Source organism: Pyrus communis, chromosome 11, assembly GCF_041283825.1.
Source record: "Pyrus communis isolate YQ-2024b chromosome 11, ASM4128382v1, whole genome shotgun sequence".
NCBI lineage: Eukaryota > Viridiplantae > Streptophyta > Magnoliopsida > Rosales > Rosaceae > Pyrus > Pyrus communis.
Genome location: NC_142575.1, coordinates 7,050,854 through 7,073,373, shown reverse-complemented (window position 1 = coordinate 7,073,373; position 22,520 = coordinate 7,050,854). Strand labels below are relative to the sequence as shown.

The 22,520-nt window shown below is 37.1% G+C and overlaps 3 protein-coding genes across 6 annotated transcripts; 2 read left to right on the top strand and 1 right to left on the bottom strand.

Moving 5' to 3' along the window:
* The first annotated feature begins 424 nt into the window (after positions 1 to 424).
* Positions 425 to 3,742, top strand: LOC137742651 (triosephosphate isomerase, cytosolic). The gene is made up of 9 exons (XM_068482573.2): positions 425 to 589; positions 964 to 1,039; positions 1,173 to 1,296; positions 1,384 to 1,468; positions 1,575 to 1,707; positions 1,917 to 2,011; positions 2,758 to 2,836; positions 3,321 to 3,403; positions 3,498 to 3,742. The coding sequence occupies exons 1-9, from the start codon at positions 551 to 553 to the stop codon at positions 3,546 to 3,548; spliced, it is 765 nt and encodes a 254-aa protein (XP_068338674.2). The 5' UTR covers positions 425 to 550; the 3' UTR covers positions 3,549 to 3,742.
* Positions 3,743 to 10,904: 7,162 nt separating this feature from the next.
* APK1A (Protein kinase superfamily protein) lies at positions 10,905 to 13,680 on the top strand. 2 transcript variants are annotated; one of them, XM_088679300.1, is made up of 7 exons: positions 10,905 to 11,254; positions 11,522 to 11,620; positions 11,829 to 12,145; positions 12,234 to 12,369; positions 12,464 to 12,606; positions 12,691 to 12,814; positions 13,018 to 13,680. In XM_088679300.1, the coding sequence occupies exons 2-7, from the start codon at positions 11,569 to 11,571 to the stop codon at positions 13,509 to 13,511; spliced, it is 1,266 nt and encodes a 421-aa protein (XP_088535426.1). In that variant the 5' UTR covers positions 10,905 to 11,254; positions 11,522 to 11,568; the 3' UTR covers positions 13,512 to 13,680. The 2 variants fall into 2 exon arrangements, with proteins under 2 accessions (XP_088535426.1, XP_068337866.2); XM_068481765.2 differs by having other exon boundaries at positions 10,923 to 11,321.
* Positions 13,681 to 14,365: 685 nt separating this feature from the next.
* On the bottom strand, positions 14,366 to 17,617 carry LOC137742031 (Protein kinase superfamily protein). 3 transcript variants are annotated; one of them, XM_068481764.2, is made up of 4 exons: positions 17,094 to 17,617; positions 16,003 to 16,263; positions 15,588 to 15,710; positions 14,366 to 15,249 (listed from the first exon to the last, which is right to left on the bottom strand). In XM_068481764.2, exons 1-4 carry the CDS (start codon positions 17,481 to 17,483, stop codon positions 14,689 to 14,691), a joined length of 1,335 nt encoding a protein of 444 aa, XP_068337865.1. In that variant the 5' UTR covers positions 17,484 to 17,617; the 3' UTR covers positions 14,366 to 14,688. The 3 variants fall into 3 exon arrangements, with proteins under 3 accessions (XP_068337865.1, XP_088535425.1, XP_088535424.1); XM_088679299.1 differs by having other exon boundaries at positions 16,003 to 16,270; positions 17,094 to 17,572; XM_088679298.1 differs by having other exon boundaries at positions 16,003 to 16,285; positions 17,094 to 17,237.
* Positions 17,618 to 22,520: the final 4,903 nt, after the last annotated feature.

The window sequence follows — 22,520 nt, the reverse complement described above, 5'->3', positions numbered from 1 at the left end:
ACTTTGAGACTATTTTTCGACCATCTCTTGCAACCATTGGGATTCCAAATAGGTATAATCTTATTCTACACTTTCCTATCTTCATTTTGCTATATTATGGGTTGAATTTGATTAAAACACGATTGAGTTACGAAACTTTGAAAATTGTCCAAACTTCCGATCAAGAGCTCTGGGACACTTAACGGAGTTTTTAACAGAATGAGCAAAATAACGGATGGTGGACAATCTCATAGACCACTTCTATTGATTTGAAATTTTAGGGGTCAAAATGAGGAATTATGTAAATTTCAGTGATCATTTTGACTAAAAAGCTTAAATAAAATGACTGAGAATTTCAAAAAGTAAAGTTTTTAGTTTTTAATTACGCAAAAAAAATTAAAATTGAGAAGGCAGCTAAAATAAGCCTCTTCCATATGCACAGTCGCATTACAAAATACAAAAGTAAAGCCAGAGCCAGAGTCCAGAGGACTCCAGACACAAGTTTTTAACTCGTAAAACAAGGGACCGTGATCTTCAATTGGAGTTGTTACTAATCACAGTTAAAGAAAAGATGGGCAGAAAATTCTTCGTGGGTGGCAATTGGAAATGCGTATGTCTCTTTTTTGTGATTCCTAATTTCCTACTGTGCTTTTCGTTCTTGAATAGTGCCTTCCAATTTTAGACGTTGGTTTATTTTGGTGGGTTTTGAATGCTGTCTCGTTTTGTACAGATTTTTCGTAGCTTTGAAGATTTCGAATTTGTGTGAATTTTCAGATAAAAAAGTGTTTTGGGTTGGAATCTGTGATAAGTATCACAAACGTTGTGGTTTCTGGGTTTTTTTCCAATTTTTTATTTTATTTTAGTAAAATAGAAAACAAAAAACACCGTAGTATTTAGCTTGAAGTGTTTTTTTTCTCTAAATTGTGATGTTATCAATGGCTTATATGTGAATAAACCTTTTATTGCTTTATTTATTTGTTGCAGAATGGGACAACTGCAGAGGTGAAGAAGATTGTTACTGCATTGAATGAAGCTGAAGTCCCTTCAGAAGATATTGTGGGTAAGTTTTAGACTTTAGTTTAGCTGGTTGTTAGCCTTTTTTTAAGAAATACAATGTAAAGAAAGCTCATTTGTCGGGAAAGTATTTCGATGTTTGATGTAGTTGTGTTTTTTTGCCCTTTCTGTGATTGCAGAGGTTGTTGTGAGCCCTCCGTTTGTGTTTCTTACTTTAGTGAAAAGTTTATTGCGGTCTGATTTTCATGTCGCGGCACAGAACTGTTGGGTTCGGAGAGGTGGTGCTTTTACCGGAGAGGTTAGGTATGTTTGTGTCCAATTTACCAAACCCTGTCTTATTTTACGGAACAAGTAATTTTTAGCAAAATGATCACTTTCTTGTTTGCTCAGTGCGGAGATGCTGGTGAATTTGGGCATTCCCTGGGTAATTATTGGTCACTCTGAAAGAAGACTTATTCTAAATGAGTCCAGTGAGGTAACAACTGATGCAATACGACCTTTGCATCTTCTCTTTCGAGCTTGTGGTAGATTACAGCTTTAAACAATCCTTTATGCACTTGTGGTTCTCTTTTTACACCCAGTTTGTAGGGGACAAGGTTGCTTATGCACTTTCTCAAGGTTTAAAAGTTATTGCTTGTGTTGGGGAGACACTTGAGCAGAGAGAATCAGGATCTACAGTAGCTGTTGTTTCCGCGCAAACAAAAGCAATTGCAGGTGACCAAGAAAGATTTCCCATGTTCATTGTTTTGTATCTTATGTTTTTTGGGGTGTCCGGAGACATTCCTGTAGTACTGATTGGTTCCAGGATCTCTGATTTATGCTTCTGTCTGGGTTCTAAGTTTGCAAGGTTTACATCTTCTGACTTTTTCTTTCCTTCATCCACTTGATATCTGACAGCTGATTAGCTCTTTCTTCTCTTCCAGATAAAGTATCGAGCTGGGAGAACATTGTTTTGGCTTATGAGCCAGTTTGGGCCATTGGAACTGGGAAGGTTGCAAGCCCTGCTCAGGCTCAGGAAGTAAGTTTAACATTGTTTTATCTTGTATGTTTTGTTGTTTCAGTGAATGTTATCCTTGTTCTTGCAAGTATGCTGTAGCTCGGATGTGACTCCTGTTTATATTTTATATTTTATTGTAAAGGTATATGCATAGAGCAATCTTTCTTTTGAGAATGTTAGCGCTTTGAGAAAAAAATCTCATGCTGTATGCATTACAATGCTATTACGTTGCATTGTTATGTTGCAAGAACTGTTATTGTCACATTTGGATTTCCAGTGCCCTCTTCAGTCCTAACTCTGTTACATTCGTAAATAATACATCCGACTATCTTGTGTAGCATCACTACATCAGTATCGATGACCTTTATGTAGGACATCAGTTTATATTATGTTAGCTTGTTGAGTACATTTATGCCACATGTCCTAGTTGTTTGAAGTCAGATTCGGAACTTTGAGAGGAGAATCCTTGCACAGTTGCTTGTTCTGTCATACTGATTTACACGATAGTACAACTCCATTGGTTTATTTCGTTCATTTTTCCTGGGAAACAAATGAACAATTTCCAATATGATTTCACTTGTGTACAATTTTGTTTACAATCCCATTCTTCGATCCTCAGCTGAATGTAAAATTTATGTTTTGTGTGTTTGGCGTTCTATATTTTGTTAAGTTTTAGCATAAACAGTCTTGTTTCTCAAAAGCAGTTGTTAGTTCCCTTGTTACACAAGTCTTGTATATCAAGTTTGCTGAAGAGATATTTATACCAGGTCCATTTTGAATTGAGGAAATGGCTTCATGACAATGTTGGTGCTGAAGTCGCCACATCAACCAGAATCATTTATGGAGGTATTCTTCTTCTATTAGTATGAATACTATGTGTGTCCTATGTCTTTTATCTGGAGAGAAGTGTAAAATTACTGACTAATCACGATAAAATCAAGTTGTGCATTAGTGTTGAAATGAATAATCTTATTATCATGTGTGGCGGGTGGTTGGCTATTGCAGTGGTTTGATTCTGTTAGTCATATGTGAATACAGAAAACAGAATACTGAAGATCAAACCAGAATCTGAAATATTTGATCTCCAAGAATTCAAACTGTTTTCTCCAAGATAAACCGGAATCAATTTTTGTTGTTTGTATTGCTTGAACTTTTGGGCTGAGAATCAATAGAGGTGCACCCTTCACTCTGTTAGTCATATGTGAAGATAATTATCCCTGCGTGGCACAAAATGAACATAATAAAACCAATTATTCGAGATGAGGGACTGATTCGATATAATTCCTACTGGTTGTGCAAAATTTTGTTAATCGCATGCAATCACCTTCAGGTTCTGTAAATGGAGAAAACTGCAAGGAGTTGGCAACACAGCCAGATGTGGATGGATTTTTGGTTGGCGGAGCTTCCCTCAAGGTGATAACTTTTCTCTGCGCCGCGTCTCAATTATATGTTTGGTTTCTCTTCAAGTTTGGTTTCTGATTCTTTCACGCGCATTTTCTTTGGTTAGCCGGAGTTCATTGACATTATCAAATCAGCTACAGTGAAGAAGAATGATTGAGGTCAAGAGGAAAAAAAATAGCCTTCGAGTTATAAACTTATAGTTGTATCAGTTGCGAATAAGGAAAACCTTGTGGTTGTGTTGCCGAGCACATTCTCAATGTAATAAGTAACAATTCCTTTGTGACGAATGTAATTTGCTTCAGTTGAAGTATGATTGTGAATTTGTAGATAAAATGTTTTTCGCCTACAGAAGGCCTGATTGTTAGAGAAATTTTTCGGGTTGTCCCTCAGGACCGACCACATTGTCGTCCACTCGCACACATAAGCACCCGGCTCCGACCTCATTGTGTCTTGTCGCGGTATACGGCGGGCGGACACAAGAATCTCTCCTGCCATAGAATACTGCCTTCTCTAGTGTGAAAACCTAAAAAGGAGACTTGATTATGTGTACCTGGTTTTGCAGGTTTCATTTGGGGTTCTTTTCGCTTTTCATTTTTTCTCTTGGACTGATAAGTAAGTGATGATTTGGTTCTTGGATTGAACTCTAAAGCGATTTATATTTGATGTAAAATCTCAGATTTGGTTAAAATGCGTATATGTATTTGAACCAAACCGTGCACACCCTTAAACTTGCTAATCGAAAAAGAATATTTTTCTGGTCGATAAAAATATGATAATTTGTTTGCAATAGTTTATTTATTTCAAGTGCGCTTAATGTCAAACGCATTGACCTAATGAGCCTGAGTGCACGATGTAGGTTGACTATTGTCACTGCAATCATTCATTTGCAGATAAGAGCGGCCTGTAGTAACCGTTTTGTACGGTCCCAAAACATTCATTTGAAGCATGACTATCGGAGGTCTTGTGCCGGCGGTTGTTTCGTCGCTTGGTATTTGACTTCTCCTGAGTTACTAAATATCGTCTAGTGAACTTCGCCTTCCACTCGTATACTCCTATGCTCGTATGATTGACACGTAAAAGCAATGCAACTCGTTTATAAATACTACGAATTGTGCTAGTATCAGTTCTATGTTGGTACAAATAAGGGATAGTGAAATTGCATCATGCATTTACGCACGAGGTGTTGAAAATCTCCAAATATTATATGTACTCTTTTATTCAGGAAGTGTCAATAACTTGTCTATCTTATTTGTGGCTTAAATACAATGAGGTTTTAATTGCTTTTTTGGGCAATTTACATATGCAGTGAAGTGGAAGGAGCACTTTAAGGTGGATATGTGATTTTCCTTTACATGTGTGATTAATACGAATACTAAATAACGACCGACACTCGTTAATCTTAAGTCAAAGTCTTAACACCAACCCATATCTGCTTAGACCAACAAAAAGTACTAAAAGCACATGCAGTTTTGAGTGCTTGTTCCACTTGTGTAGTTTAGTAGATCCGGTAACATTTATTTGTTTGTTGGCTTAAGCTAAGATTAATCTCTTTTGCTTATTTATTCAAACAGCTAAACCAACAAAAGAAAAATAGGGCAGACCTGTTTCTTAATATTTAATGTTCAAAAGCATTAATGTACCGAGTACACCACAATAACGTTTATGTCCAGTACAATATCACATTAATTTTACTATACATATTATTGTGTTATTGAATCGAAACACCACCGTAACAGTGTGTTTGGTCTATCTAAGTACTTGTCCCACACGATGGTGAAAAGGAAATTTTGATTCGCGCATGTAGATAAGAATATTGGACGTTGAATATGTTTAAAAAGGTTCAAACTCTGTAAGTAGATCCACACAAAAAGAAAAGAAAATCTACCTGAGTAGTTTGTGTTAATTTTGATTTGTTGTCTGCTTGGTGTTCACTTAGAAACATATGACAATGTTATTAGGTACTTAAATTATTTTTTAAGTAAAATAAGTCCTTAAATTAATTAAAAATTGCTTACTTCCATATCTACTATTATATTCAAAGCTATTTTATCAATTTTTTCGTCAACTTAAATCACTTGACACACTTTAGAGTGTAATACCGTCTCTTTCTCGCCTATAAGCTCTTAACGTTTCACATAGGTTACGAATCTAACCTCTAATTTACCCTCCAAACAATGGCGAAGCCATGATTTTCCAACAGAATGGACGAAATTCAAAAGAGTGCAACGTTCAATCGAAGCAGTTGCTCCTTGAATAAATACAGTGTCATGTGCATGGCGACTTAAAAGTAATGCAATGAGAATGTACGGAATCTGACTTTAGTTCCCCGTCAATCTCGTTTTCGAGTCTACGTATTTGGCATCACCATTTGACTGGTTCCTCACAGTTCTGGGCTTACGTTATATAATATCATTGCTTTTTATCCATCTCTCTTAAATGAGGGTTGTTCATTTTAACACACCCATTGGACTTTGCTTTCATAAATATATTAATAATATTACGAGAAGAGGGAAGGTTTACGTAATATTTACTGAAGACAAAAAAGTTGCTTCATATAAGTTATTATATATTCATCTCTAGAAAATGAAAATGTTATTAACATTTTAAAAATCTTATTATACACTTTTCATAAGTGTGTTTCTCATTTTAATTATACGAATTTGATCTACCCTTCCAATTCATTTCTTATTTCAACTCTTGTTTTTCTTTCTCCTTCAACTCATTTTTGAAGCAAAAAGCAATGCTGACTCGTCTTATCTATCCCCTTACTAATCAATAAAAAATTAACAAATGAAAACGAGACTTTTTATTTTTTTTTTCATAAAAAGATTTTTTAAAACAAAGAAACCCTCACCAAATCAAGTAATTATTGTTTGAAATATGAGGAGAAAGCTGAAATGACTCGATAAGTCTTCTTGACCATTTTTAAAAAAAATAAAAAGTAATTATTTTGTTTGTTAATTATTTTAATTTTTGACAAGGATAATTATGGATACGTGAATTAATAATTTGTGGCCAACTTAAAATTGCTTTCGCGCTACTCTTCTAATTTGCTACGCAAGTTCTCGAAGTCGTCTTGACGGCACCGTTCCAGATAGCCAGCTCAGCTCCCACGGCTTACTCTCGGCTCGCTCCCTCCAGCCGACTTCTGGGCCACGTTCCACAGTTCCGCTGGTACGCCACTTGGCAGACATGCCCTTGCGTGGGACCCTGGTCAAGTGGGTCCCAATACAAGACTTTTCGTGCGTAATCCGAAAGTTGTGGTCGGACGATCACAGCTAAGGTTCATGATGATCACAAATGGGAAAAATGGGCATTTCAGACGGCTGTAATTTTGTCAAATAAGTGTGACGTCATGCGTAGAGGAGGAATACGTAAGGCATACCAATGGAAATACGTCACTTGTCAGTTTAAAGGTGAGCCACCGCACAAGGCAATAGTTGGGAAAAATTTTACTGTGTTGGAACGTAGTCGGTGCAATTAGTGTCTATTTAATTATTGTATTAAGACATTTGATATATTAAGTCGTGTTTTTCGAAACATTGAAAGATCTTTCAATGTTAAATTTTATCCACTTTTTCCGTGGAGATTGAAAAAGTAAATATTTTTGGAGAACATAAAAATCAATGTATTTAGCAAGTGACATTTTACCATAATAGTGAAATAGTTTGAGCTCTTGCATGATGGCATGTGTTCGAACTTCGTCTGTAGCTAATTTAACATTTGAACTAACAAAATCTATCGTTTATCCAAAACAAAAAAAAATCAAAGTGTTTAGTTGGTTTTGGTATATGCCACTGCCTCACGGGATTTAGGGTTTCCAAAAAGTCGGGAAGAGAAAGCATAGCTAGGGCTTTTCTCCCCTCAATTTTTGCAGGCCTTTATGCCAGCAACTAGGAATTTCTTGCTTTACAAAGATAGCAATATGAGCCACGATTCATCCATGCCATTTTTCGTGTACATGCATGCAAGAGCACAACCAAAATTTTTTACTGAGGTAGGCTATAACTTTTCTTGCCCCGTTGCCCGTTTATGATGTGCAGTGGAAGATTGACGTTGTCTTGGAAGATGCTATATGTAGATGATATTTACTGGTGTTGGATATGTTGATTTAATAACGGTAAGATAATGGAAGTTCACTCAACTAATAATTCAGATTGATCATATAACGTAACATGTGCATGCATGAATTAGTTAGGCAAACTGCTTCAAACAATAGAGATGATCACAAACGACAATTTGTTAATGTGTGTGGATCTCATATACATGGTATTCATCAATAAACCGTTTTTAATAGCTAACGCATACATGAACAATTGTATTCATTAATACGACACTTCCAAAAAGTTATGTATTGAGTATATGAATAGTCGAATTGGTTAGGAGATCTATCAAATATGGATCAATAATGTTGGAAACTTTTGGAATGATTGAGGTAACAGTAAGGGAAAAACACATGGAGTCACGTAGCTATACGTGATGCTTTCAGCACTTCACAGCTAAGTGATTTTCTCTACGTTTTCTTGGTAAGTGAGGCAGATGGTTTTTCAACTTTTGATCGACACTGATCATGGTGTCGCGCAAGAATCGCATTAATGGGTGGTGAGGCAACTTTCAGAGGGAACCTTCCTCCATTGGCAATACTCTGCTTGGCTTATATTTGGTGAAACGACATGAAGGGCCAGTAAAATCCAGAAAACTAGAAATTATAAAAAGATGTGGAGGGATGGAGGGAGGGAGAGTATGCGAAGGTTCAAAGATGGTCCCAGGAACCAATCATTCTGTTTGAAAAACGAATGTTATGGGGCTCACGCCTAAAGTAAATTACTCTATCATTATTGGTTCTCGTCCATGAAACTATCAACTGATAAGTTTTTTTAATATGATCATTATATTGTGACGTGATATTACTAAGCTGGTCATATTGTAATATGTATATCTCTATTTATTAGTATTCTATCATATCATATAATACATAGATAAGTACTATTACATGACAATGCGACCATAACGTTTAAAAAATTTCTTTGTCAAATTAACGTTACTCTTGAACGGAACACCCGGTGACCCTATTTTTTACTTTGGATGGGGGAGTGGTACCCTCTGTTTCTGTGTCTTCTGGACACATCCATAGTTAATATGTGCCATGGCGCCAATGATGGATGCACATTTTTTTTATCTCTCAGAAGGTTAAGGTTTCCTTTAAAAGGAAAGTTCTTATTTGTTGTTTATAAGGCATGTCGGTAGACATAGTAAATCCACTTGGGACTAAGAGATGGGGACAGTGATTAGGTTTCAGTTTTTTTGCCGACTTTTGAAAGACAATGACAAAACTATCACTAACACCAATCAAAAGGGTTCAAAACATAATTAACCCTTCTTAACCACATATAATTGCATATATACAATCTTAATCAAACAAACTGCAAACTATTTTCCCTTCAAAATCATTTCTTTCAATGATAATTACTAACCGATTTTTATAAGCAAAACGTTATATACACGTGTAATATGCAAACAAACAAAAATGGGTCAAAAGAAATTGATGAACTTATTGATGGATGGATTGCAAGTGATGGTATGTTTGCCCACTTGAATTATATTAACATATTTTAATTCATGATGCAAGAATAGCACATGTTTTGCAGATAATATGAGGCTACTTTAACATATTTTCTTGTTGGGTGCTAGGTTTATACTACTATTAAATTTTGATAATATTTTGTTAATTATAAAGTCGTTTTCTTTTGTACGACAATATTTTAGCTTAAAAGAGAAGTGCTACCATGCCCACCAGTCTTTTCTTATCTGCCCCCTCCATATATTTTGCCACCAACCATTAAAGCTAAAAACAATGGACTACTATTTCAACTCTCAAAATACTAATTTAATATCTAACTTACTAACGTTATTATTTGACAAAAAAAAAAAAACAAAACCCACTATAATTTCTAAAATAACCTTAATTTTTGAAATTTTTTTTTATTTTTTTGGCTTTTCTGCCACCGCCTAAAATAACCTAAAAGTAAAACAACGACGACCCAGCCGAACCATCACCTCCCCCCAAAATCCCAGCCACCCATCCTCCCAAAATCCACCTGCACGACCTCCCCCGATACCACAAGTGCGCCCACCAATTCCCAGAACCCACCCCAGTCCCAAATTTTGCAGAACCATCACAAACTGTCTACCTCCACCCATGTAGGCCTCCTATGTACACATTTCTAGTCGTCGAATTCAAATCAATATGGCACACTATCACGAGAAAAAGAGAGGGGGGCGCGGGGGGGGGGGGGGGGGGGGGTTGGTTTAGATGATGGGTTGGCTTGTCAAGGTTGGTTTGTGGGGGTGACGACGTTAGGATTTTTATTTTTAGCATTTTCAAATTTAATATTATTGCAAGAGGATAAATTTGTCAACAAAATATTTAACTTGATGTGGGTAAAAAAATAAGACAAATAAGTGGACTTAGCAACACCTCTAAAAAAATTTGAACTACACCACACAATAAATCAGACATAGGATACCAAATTTGTCATTCATATTAGCTAAACTCTCACCTGGAGAAAAATGCATTGAACTGTAATATTAATAACGAAAAAGTAATATTTTAAACAATTCTAACCTATGATAATTTTCTAGAGCTGCTAGACCCATCTTAATGTCCAATTTCTTCACTCACATTATAATCTCACTCACCATAAAAAGTTATAAAATTGAAATACTATTTCCCCATCCACTACTGTTCCCAAAAAATTGAAATGTTATTTCCTCAACAATGAAGTTTTTTTCGACAAATATCTACCAGCAAATAAATGACTCTTCAAATGTTTTGCTGTTTTGTGATTAAGCACCCTACTAACTACCATCAATATCCAATCATTATTAGTTGTTAGCTTCTTACCCTTTAATTAGAAAAGGCATCCACATTTTTTCATTCTAGAATTTCTTCTATCCTCGTCCTTTATGCTTTTTTTGTAAATTCTGTTTACATATTGTCCATTCCTTTCATAGCTTAATGTAAGTTTAGGGCTCCTGACTTCTATTACCTTTTTGCACTCAACATATTATTAATTATATCTTTTAAAGTCTTTATCAATTATTTTACAAATAGACAAACTTGTAATTAAATTTTTATTAAAACATGAGTGGAGAGATAAGAACTAGTGCACTACCCTAAGTTTTGTATGCATCATTTTCTGCTTTTGCAGCACACCATTTTTTCTATTTTTCTCTCCCACGATACGGTATCCAATAACTCTCACGTGCATGTGCATAGAAGGTGGACAATTAACCAAAATTTTCTTTTGAAATGGACACTTAATCAAATTTGAAAAAGAAAAGTACACAAAAATTCAGTGCTAAATTAAATTAAGTTGTAGAGTCCCAAAGCTCCAAGGCTAAAGCCGAGCCATCTCACTCATTTCTCATGCTTAGAAGATTGGGATCTTTGAAAACCCAATCAAACGGCTAAAAGAAAGCTTAAATAGATATGAGCAGCCTTATCTGCAGTGCATCGACTGAATAATACAGAGCAAGAGGAGGAGAGAGAGTGGCGAGAGAGAGAGAGAGCAAAACCAAAAAACAGAGCAGTAGAAAACGTTGAGCTGAAGAGCTAGCGGGACCAGCTCGCCATCAATGCATTGCTCCCCACCTTCCTTCACAGCCCAATCCTCGCTCCATCAAACCAAAAGCTTTAAGTCAACTTGCGCCTACTCAGAACAAAAAAACTCTTTCTTTTCTGCGTCTCTGCGCATTGGAAAGTAGAAACCAGCACACTAAAAAGCATAAACAACCCACCTCCCTCTCTGTTCTCTGTCTCTCTGATTCCATTCCAGTTCTCGAAAAAATCAAAATAAAGAGGTTGGTTTTTGGGTTCATGGTGTTGTAGTTCATGGGTTTTTGTTAATTTTGTATTTAGATTAAGAAAGTAAGTTTCTTTCTTGTTTCGGAGAGAAACAAATTGAATTTTCAGTTAAAACCAGTCAATTTTGAAAGCTTTGATACCAACTTTTTCTGTTATTTTCCTTTTTTTTCGGGTTGAAAAGCTACTGCTTTCACTCTAGATCTGTCAGTTTTGAAGTTCATCTGAAGTGCTTTCAGCTGAAACAAAATTTGTGTGATCTGCAGGTGGAGAATTTGAAAAAAGCTGGTTGGTTTTTCTAGAGTTAGGTTTCATGGGGGTCTGCCTGAGCGCCCGAATCAAAGTTGAGAGCTCTGTTAATACTGGTACTTGCTTTATTTTTTTTTATTACAATCGATATTATTACTCCATGGGGATGTTTGAACCCGGGAAACAGTGGATTGAAGAAGGCCTTATCCGCCAGGGCAATCCATCACTTGCGAGCTTGCTTGATTTCGGTTCAGTTGTGTGTTTTCTTATCGATGCCTTGGCGGGGGCTGTAAATTGATTTCCGCTTCACGTTTACTTGTGCAGGTTCAAAATTTGCTAGCAATGATGGGGACCTCAGCAGCACAAGCAGTAAGGTCTCATCATTTTCGGCACCTCCAACTCCTCGGAGTGAGGGCGAGATCTTGAAGTCTCCCAATCTGAAGAGCTTTAGTTACAATGACCTCAAATTGGCCACCAGGAATTTCCGTCCTGATAGTGTGTTGGGAGAAGGTGGATTTGGTTCAGTTTTTAAGGGGTGGATTGATGAGAATTCGTTCACTGCTGCAAAGCCCGGGAGTGGCATAGTTTTGGCTGTGAAACGGCTTAACCAAGAAAGTTTTCAGGGTCACCGAGAGTGGTTGGTGAGTTCTTTTCCCGACTGTATACTTCGCACAGAACGAAAACTTGCACATTTATGACTTACAGTGTGCTTCCATTTGGATTTTATAGGCAGAAGTGAATTATCTAGGACAGCTCTATCATCCCAATCTCGTGAAACTAATCGGCTACTGCTTGGAGGATGAACACCGACTTCTGGTGTACGAATTCATGCCTCGAGGCAGCTTGGAAAACCATTTGTTCAGGAGTAAGTTCGTTTAGCAACATGTCTGGATGCCTTTGAAACGAGATTGTTTTGAGAAATTAATGTATTGACAAGTCTTGAACTGATATTGTACCAGGAGGCTCTTATTTCCAACCTCTTTCTTGGAACCTCCGCATGAAGGTTGCCCTTGGTGCTGCAAAGGGGCTTGCTTTTCTTCACAGTGCTGAAACAAAAGTGATATACCGAGATTTCAAGACGTCAAACATCCTGCTTGATTCGGTATGTGACTATCGAATGTGTTCATTGCAATATTTTTGATTTGTGATATCCTGGGAATGTCTTTGATTTGTGATGTAATTCCAGAACTACAATGCAAAACTTTCCGACTTTGGTTTGGCCAAGGACGGGCCAACGGGTGATAAAAGCCATGTCTCTACGAGGGTCATGGGTACCTACGGATACGCTGCTCCAGAATATCTAGCCACAGGTATTATACTTCGATTCCGCCCGTTAGCATCTCCGATCCGAGAGTTTTATGTTAATTTTAAGTGGTCAACTGACTTAGAATCTCTAGTTTTTTTTTTTGACAATTCAACTTGGAATCTTGCCATGTGCTTTGGTTCTATATTCCTGATTAGCGTATATCAAAATCGATGCCCGTGTAACGGCTCCACTTTTCACTAATTCCAGGTCATCTAACTGCCAAGAGCGACATATATAGTTTCGGAGTCGTTTTATTGGAGATGTTATCCGGCCGGAGAGCAGTTGACAAGAATCGGCCATCCGGAGAGCACAATCTGGTGGAGTGGGCTAAACCCTTCTTGGCAAACAAGCGTAAGATCTTTCGCGTCATTGACAACCGTCTGGAAGGTCAGTATTCAATGGACGGAGCTCACAAGGCGGCAACCCTTGCAGCACGATGCATATCCACAGAATCCAAGCTCAGGCCAAACATGGACGAGGTTGTAACTGCACTCGAACAACTACAAGATTCTAATGCCACCGGAGGCACTCAGAGTAATGGTCAAAGGATGCGCAGACGAAGTGCAGACGAAGCTAGCAAAACCAAGCGCGCAGCACCAGCAGCAGCACCAGCAGATGATGCCTTAAGGGCAGCTAACAAGGCAACGAATACTGTCGCCTATCCTCGGCCCTCTGCTTCCCCACTTTACGTTTCAGAATAGAGTCGAAGTAAATGGAAAACGCTGCTGCAATATACGAATGTTTGTCCGTGATCGTACAGTTTATTCCGGCTAAATGTTATTCAAATTTCAGCCTTTTCTTGCCAAATTAGGTGAGCTTGTAACGATGTTGTATCTTCTTAATCACCAAATTGTAACTTTAGCTGTTCCATTTCCTGCATAGCTGCATTTTTTTTTACCTTTTCTTTATTTCCATATTTTTCTCAAAAGCATGAAAACTCAAGTAATCAACAATAATAAACAGTAAACAAGTATGCAAGCGGTGGATTGCTCAACTGGTTCGGAATTAGGATCTTTCTTTTCAACTCATTGCGTTCCAGGATGGCCCTTGATCTTGTTCCACATGAATCTTAGATGAGGGAACCCAAGCAGAGCTGCCGACTCCAACTACCGTCCATGTACTACTAGACTTGACCAATTGGTGGCGAACTCGCTTTGGGAGAAAAACATATTAGTAGCTTATATGCCATGGGTAGGTTACAATTCTGAAGATGCGGTACTCATCCGTGAGCGTAGGCATGGAGATGCGATTTCAAGGAAGGACAGAAAATGGAAAAGGTCGGCATGGGGAACCCTAGAGCAAAAGCTCACGGGCGACATCGAAAATGGACATGTGTAGCAATATTACTGGTCATGTCATTCGGTAAGAAAATGAGGTCCTGCTTGGTCAGGGATGTTTCCTTGGGCTTAATTAGGCCCAGGGATATTCTATCGTTTTTGGGCTTGGGCCTCAAGGCCTCCTTTTATTGGTTCAAAGAAACTATATACGGGAACCACCCTCCTTGTGTAGTGAGCTTGCTGTAATTTGAGTTCTTCTTTGAACGTAGAGACATCTATAATGAAAGATTTCACATTTGGATTACAAAACTCATTTGACATTGGACTGCCATCGTTCCCGCTCACCTCTACGACGGTGAGTACTCGTTGCACCGAAGAGAGAATGAACTTGTGCCACAGATTTTGTGCATTAATGAAACGGACGCGTGCCTCAAATGTGCAGCGTCCTTTTACAAATCATATTTACAACCATCTACCGAAAAAGAAAAAGAATGGATAAGGAATCCTGTACCTTTTGAACAACAAGTATCTGTTGTTCTCGATGTCAAGGTCGGAATGCGCCTGTTGGTTCTTTTCTGCCACAGGCTGTCTGAATGCTTGATCACCAAGTTCTTATCAACCCCGGGGTCCAGTTTCTCCAATCCAACTTCCCAATAGATTTGTTTCTAAAGTTAACCACGTCTTTTATGTCGAAAACCCTCTTTTTGTTTCCTTGTTTGGTAGACTCGATCTCAGTCTCCTCCACGGTTTCTTCATTTGATTCTTCAGTTTCAATCACAGGTTCAGGGACTACTTCGTCTTGAGGTGACAGCTCATCTATGATGCATCCCAAAACCCCAACCACCTCACTCATTTTTGGGCGAGACTTTGGTTGTTTTGATAGACACCGGTTAGCTAATGATGCAAGGTTCTGAGCTGATTTGATACAATACTGTCCTTCAAGCCGAGGGTCCAAAATAAGGTGGAATTTCTTTGAGTCTGGAACATAGGGCTTGACCCATTCCAAAAGCTTTTGCTCACTGCGGGGCAAATTTCTCTCCACCGCCCTCCTTCCTGTGATGAGCTCATACAGAACCACTCCGAAGCTCCACACATCACTTTTAGCAGTCAGCTTCCCCGTATGTACATATTCAGGAGCTGCATAACCTACTGTTCCCACAACCTATAAAAGCAAATATTCATGGTAAGTAATGCATTTCCCAGGATGTAGGACTTATAATTCACCAGAAACAAGTAAAGAAGTTGGTTTCCATCATTAACAGGTCCCATTTCACAAGAGGGTAGCCATCGGTTAAGTTTTTCAAGAAATTTTGGAAGTGGCAAAGAGGGCCTAGAATCTTCAGACAACCATTTACTTTTACTTTTATCACTAATATCTCCTTGGTGAAACACTGAAACGAGTGACTTGTGTCCCAAAACTCCCAACACCTAAAGAGCACGATCTGCCCAAATACATTCTAGAAAGACAAACTGCTCTACCCAAAAGATAATACAACTTACTGTTGTTGAAACGTGACTTGTCCCCTCCGGAGGTCCCTGCCTCGCTAGTCCAAAGTCTGAAAGCTTTGCAATGAAGTCCTCATCTAGCAGAATATTTGATGGTTTAAAGTCGCGGAATATTAGCTGCACCAGTTACAAGGAAGATCCAAATCATATCAGCGAACAGCTAAGTAACCTAAACAAAATACAGGCTACTGGATATAAGAAAAGTAATGGGAAGCATTTACTTGCAGATATCATCTGCTATATAAATGGGAAAATTTAGGCATAAAAGACTGTTTGGAGGAGGGATTTGCAAGTGCCAAGGGATTTAGGCTAAGTCAGTTAGAAATGCACTACAGACAATGTATATAACGTGAGAACAGTGTCTTCATGTAGGGTATTTTTGATATAAAAAGTAAACAATATAGCGTACCTGAAAATCCATCTCTTCATGTAGATATGCCAATCCGCGGGCTGCATCTTGAGCAATTCTTAGTCTTGTCATCCATGGGAGAGATGATGAAGATCGAACCAATAGATGGTCCTCCAAGCTTTTATTACGCATAAGTTCATAAACCAATAGCCGTTGAATCCCCCTTTCATCATCTTCTGCACAGTATCCTACTAACTTAACAAGATTTGGGTGTTTGACAACGCCCAACAAGTTTACTTCATTAATCCATTCCTTATGCCCCTGAATGCTAGAATGTAAAATACTGCAACCCCGTTAGACAACCTCAAAAACTTGAAAACCTACAATCTCAAATATAGAGCATGTAAAGTCAAGCTACATTCAGATCGTTCAAATAAATCCTTAATCGAAACCAACCACTAATCAAATTATTCTACAAGCAAAACACACTTGCAGCATAAGAACTCGTTTGGAAGTGCTTTTAAAATGACAGAAAACACTTTTAGAGATAATGTTTCTGGGTTCTAAGAGCACTTCAAAATGCTTTTCATTGATTCACTTGCATTAAAAACATTTTCACAAAAAAAACTTTCCGCCATTTTAAAAGCAGTTCTAAACGAGCCCTAAATCTATACAACGGTCAGTATACCAGCAATGTTAACAAGCTTTATACTTTAGAATCACGACTCCTTTCTAAATTTATGGTTTATCGCTCAAGTTTGCCGTCCCCCAACCCGAATTCAACTAGCTGAAATGATACAAATCCCAACTCTAATTCAAGCGAACTTTCCAACTCCAACCCCACAAATTTACAAGAAACAAAAACAAAGCAGAATCCACAAAGCAAAAGCCACAGAAGAAAAAAAAAAAAGCACAAAGGTGAACACTGAAAAAAATTGATTCCCAAACAGTTAAAGTGAAAGGCTTGAGAAATTCAAATAAAAATATACAAAATTGCCAAATAAAAATTTGTAAAACTGCAATCCCATAAAACATTTTTCTAGTTATTAAAACACTAAAAATTCCAAACTTTTCACAAAACCATCAACAGTTTTTACAATTACAAACCCAAAAATTCAAAACAGAAATTGAAAGGGGATCAAAGAGCATGCCTGGAAGCCATTCCGATTCAACTGTTTGATAGCAACGTCCATTTTCCCGTCGCCGACATTACAGCCTCTGACGATTCCTCTGTAAACGCACCCAAAACCTCCTTCTCCAATCAGTAACGCCCTGCTGAACCCCCTGCTCGCCGCCTTCAGCTCCGAGAACGTGAACACCCTCAGAGCATTGGCCCGCCGCAGACTCAGCAGCTCCTGGAACGCCACAGAGTCGGACAGGTCCCTCGAGTCCGAGTCGAACTCGGACCGCCGAGTGGTGCCGTAGCTGCTGGAGGCCACACTGAGGGAGCGCACCCACGACACCTTCGACGTCGCCCGGGGAACGACGCCGGGTTCCTCGTTGTCCCGCCCCTCCCCGTTAGTGAAATGGAAGCACTTCATCAGCTCAGAAGAAAATCCGGCGAACTTCAAAAGTTGCAGAGAGGGAGCGTCAAGAGAGAGGGGCTTGGAATTGGATCACAAGTCAGACCGACGAAGGTGGACAATGTATTTTTGTCTTTATATTTTAAAATGCTGAATTTTAAGAAATTGGGCCGCGATTTTGTTGAGAAAAAAATAAAAAAGTGAGATTTTTGACTTGACACGAACATACTTATTACATCAAATATTATAATATAAATGATTAAAAAAATTATTTTAAATATTCAATTACTTTTTTTACGATATTTTGTGTATCGAAACGTTTTTTCATAAAAAATTTCTCAAAAAAAAAGGCAGATGCCAACAAAAAAGTAGGTTTTTTTTACAATGAAGGCAACATTGGAGTACAATAATCGAAACAAGCTAGTTTTAGGTAGGGATGTAATCGGTTGAACTTCGACTCGTGTCCGCTTTGTTTTTGACTTGGTCAAGTTGGATTTGTAAAGATAAATGAGCCAGGGTCGAACAAATATTAAGCTCGCTAGAAAAATAAGTTCAGTTCAAGTTTTTTGTATTTCAAACAAAAAAATGAAAGAAATTATCGAGAAAATTATTATTAATATTTCAAAAATACTATCATAAATTTTTCAAATGTCGTTTATCGTTTCTATTTGGAAGATGAATCTCGTTCTATTTTTCACTAAATGCCCACGTATTCTCAATACTTTTATAAATTCATAACGACATATTTGATGTGCCTAGTAACCATACAGACTGGAAATATTGTTTCAATTGACAATGATTTAGTTTAGCCTCCACCATGTGGAAGTGTTTCAAATTTTTTATCTATCTATTTATTTTCTCTTTTGTTGTATTTTGTGTGTCGTTTTTGCAGTGGATCACGAGCGACTGCAGATTTTGCTGCTCTGACGTGTCAGCTTTTGTTAGAGGGCCCCCATTAGTTCGTTGAAGGGTATAATAGGTATTTTACATGTCTGCTTGTTTGGTCTTTTGAATTTTGATTAGGTCAAGTTGTTTGCCAACAAGAACCCTTTTGGTGAGGATTGATGAGAAAGATTCTGGTGATTCGTAAATTAAGTCTGTTTATCTTGTATATAGTGTGATTTGTTTTTTTCAAGTATTGTTTGTATTTAATTTTAAATAAAAAATATTTAAAATATTTATGAAATTACGATGTACGATAAATAGATATGTTTCACGAACTCCTAAAATCCTCACAAAAAAGATCTGAATCTGAATTCGGTTGTTTGGTCACCTCCAAGTCTCTCTTTCTTTATCCTCAAACTTGTCCTGATGTCCATGGCTTCTAGAAATGCGTGCGCAAAGTCATTCCTTTAAAAATATGAAACTTTAACGAAAAGCTATCGGTACTGTTCACTTTAACGAAAAACCATATTTTTACATTAAAAAGTCAATTCTACTACTATTTACTTTACCCTTTATTTTGTCCTTATCGTTAAAACTCAAAATTTTCAAACACTTTTAATTAGTTTTCCTTTAAAAATATGGTATAAAATTATGCATTTTTATACCCATGCTTAATGCATTTGTGTTATTTAGGTTAATAACCTAATAATTTAACATGTTAATCTTTGTTAATCGAACATATAGAGGCTACCTACTTCTTTTTTACGTTTTATTTTAAAACGTTAGTAAAATGATTAAAACTATTCATTTGGCGAGATCTTTTTTGAATGATTATTTCTGTGAAAGACTATTATTTTGGAGTTGCTAGGTCATTACAATAACCTAAGATGTCTTCGTCTCCATCAATAGATCCAAACTCCGGTCTTCTTCCCCCGAGTCTAGTTCTAATCGGACGACACAAACGACGGGAAGAACTGATCAGACTATCCAAGCTCTGGCCTTTTTCTCGTCTAGCTATGAGGATGGTGAGGTTTGAAAGAAAAGGCATGCAAAAGAGAAGTGGCCACCATAGCCCCACTGAGAAAAAGCAGGGGGAGAGGAAGGAGGGGAAACAGATTGATGGGACAATTTATTATGCGGTGAAGATGTACTCGGATAATTACTGTCTACTAAAGTAATAATTGCTTTTGCTCAATCAATAGCCCGGACAGCAATTGACATAGTAAGTTGGAGTTGCTCTCAGACAATGATGAATTGATCATGAGGATGTACAGCTCGATAGGCAACGATAATAAGTTGTGTGACTGAATGCATCATATCGGGGGAGGTTGCCCCAAATACAAGGATAAAAACATATATGATGATGTACACCAATGATATTTTACTATCTTCTTCATGAGTCTTCGTCTTCCCAGCATTACAAGCAACTGCCCACATCGATTAACCATAAAAATGGGGTGCAATATCATGATCGTGTCTCCTAGTCCTCACAATGGTAACTAAATCCCACTCCTTTGGCAGAGCTAACATGGTGCATTGGTTGCAACTGATCCCAACAATTTAAATTATCTCCGTTTTAATTTTGGGTAAATTACATTTTACACTCTCAAATTTGTGTGCAATTGCAACTTCATATATTTTAAAACATTGCAATGTCATACACAAACTTACAATTTATTCTAGTGTCATAGATCTATTAATCAATTTGTTTGTATGACCATTAAGTGATGATTTGACGTACTTAGAACTCACATTTATGCTGATGTGAATGTCAAAATTTTGTCACAAGGAAAATCAATTAAGAAAGAAAATCAATTTAGAAAGAAAATCAATTAAAATAAATAACATAAAATCAAAAAAAGGTAGACCACCCCTTCAATCCCACCACCAATCCAGCCCCTGCCTCCCCGACGACACCTCCTTCCCCAGCCTAACCTCCCCTGCAACCAACCACCGCCAGCCCTCACCTCTTCCCCGATTCGTTGACCTTCTTCAGCCTTCACCCACTCCCACCCCGACCCCAACCAGCTCATTCCCTTCTGCTGCATCCTCAGCAGCAAAGTCTCAATCAACCATCTCTTCCAAGCTCCAGGTGGGGCCTCTGTGATGTTGGGGTGTTTTCTGCTTCTGGGTTTTCTTAGTGTATTTCACCCTATAATTTTTATATGACCCTATACTAGCTGAGGCAAACAAAATAGAGAGACCATTTTTTAAATTGAAACATACCAAAATTATAACCCTTCCAAAATAGAGAAGTTTTTAGTGATTAATATTGTGAAGAATTCACATTATATAAGAAATCAATGATTGAATGATAATTTGGTTGTATACAATGAGAAATGTATTTCATTTTACTGATAATTATGTTGTGATACGACATTTCTATAACATGAGAACATGTGATGGACAATTAATTATAAATGAAAGTATGATTAATTTTTAGAAGCTTCTTGTTCATGACTTTTTTGTACCTGAATTTACAATTCCAGTCTTAATTGATTTTAAGCTTTAATCTAGCGGTCCAAATGTTCATATTAAATCACACAGCCATGACTTAAGTGATTCAAATGATTTTCATTTCGTATTAAGGTGATGCACACAATCAAGGCCGCCTTGTCCGTAGTGGCAGAGTCATGATTTTACGTGAGAAGGGGCCTCATGTAAATGTTAAAAAAAAAAATATATATATATATATATATATATATATATAGTATTTACAAGAAAGTATAATACATGTTTGGAGTTTGAGCTAATTAAATTTTTTGAGGCGCTAAATACTTTTTCATGTTGAAATTAACCTTCCAATATCTAGTTAATATAGAGAGTAGTTAAATTAAAGATGATCAAATCAATAAAAAAATGCTAGGAAGACATGTTTTTAGGCCATATTTTGGATGCCACATAATGTGACGATTAATTATTAGATTTATTCTTTATTGATTTAAAGTACTAGTTCAACCATTAACAACTATATCATCACGAGGTCTCAAAAGATGGCTCAAGGAGATGGTCACTGTACCCAAGTTAGTATAGAATAAATTGGCAAATTTTATTAGTTTGAGGACTGACTTTTCCAAAAAAAAAAAAAAAAAAAAGGTTTAAAGACCTAATTTTCACTAAAGGTAATAATTGAGGGACTAAATTGACAATTCACCCTATTTTAACTATTGGTGAATAATTTAAGAGTTTTGTATGAACTAATTAAAAGAAGTATACCACTATTTTGTTTTAAAATATAATACTAAATATTAAGAATGGCCGAAAGAGTGAGGGTAGGCCTTGGCCTATACTGGCCTAGTGCCTCTGCCCCTGCCTGTCCGGTTGAAAAGAGTAAAACATAACCTAGTATTGTAAATTTCTGATTCCGTCATTGACTTTAAATACATCCAAATGAGAAACAAACTAATAGATCACGGACATACTTCCAGGCTTTAAAACACAGTTATTTATATTTTAGCACATTCTTGTTTACTTAAGTTCTTTAATTATCTTTTAATTAATTTATACAATTTAAATTGCTGACATAAACATGGGTATGCAAGGAGAGAAATGATACACGCAGAAGTCCATGGATTACAATTTTGAAAATGATCTTTGCTGGTTATAAAAAAAATTCTTTAGTAACCACTAACCAGACACATACAAAACCATTAGTCGTTAGTTCCATCGGCAGACTCTATGGATATTGGAAGAAATCTCAAATTTTAACATTGATTTCCACTGCCTACCTACCTACAAAGAGACTTGGATTGATAGGGTCTCACATCTTTATCACTTGCGCTTCCGATAGTGTGTTCTCCAAGTTATATATTTCAACAAATACTTGAGCGACTTTAAGCTCTGGTTCAGTAAAACAAATGTTGTTAGGGAATTATGCAGATTCCAGAACGTTTATACAAACTGATGTGTGCATGTTGTCGTCCCTTAAGACTTGGATTGTTGGAGTGGGTGGGAGAAGTTGTCATCGACTAATTACTTGCACAGAGGATAAATTCCAGCTGACTCAAAAGTCAAAGACAGAATTTCTAATGATAACTGCGGTCAAGAATGTCTTCTTATTTATTTATTCTATTTATTTTTCTTCCAATGAATCATAAATTTTAATACACAGGCAGAAGGATGACTCGGGTACCAGAAACGAGTCTTCATGAGCAGTCAAATTGAAAACCT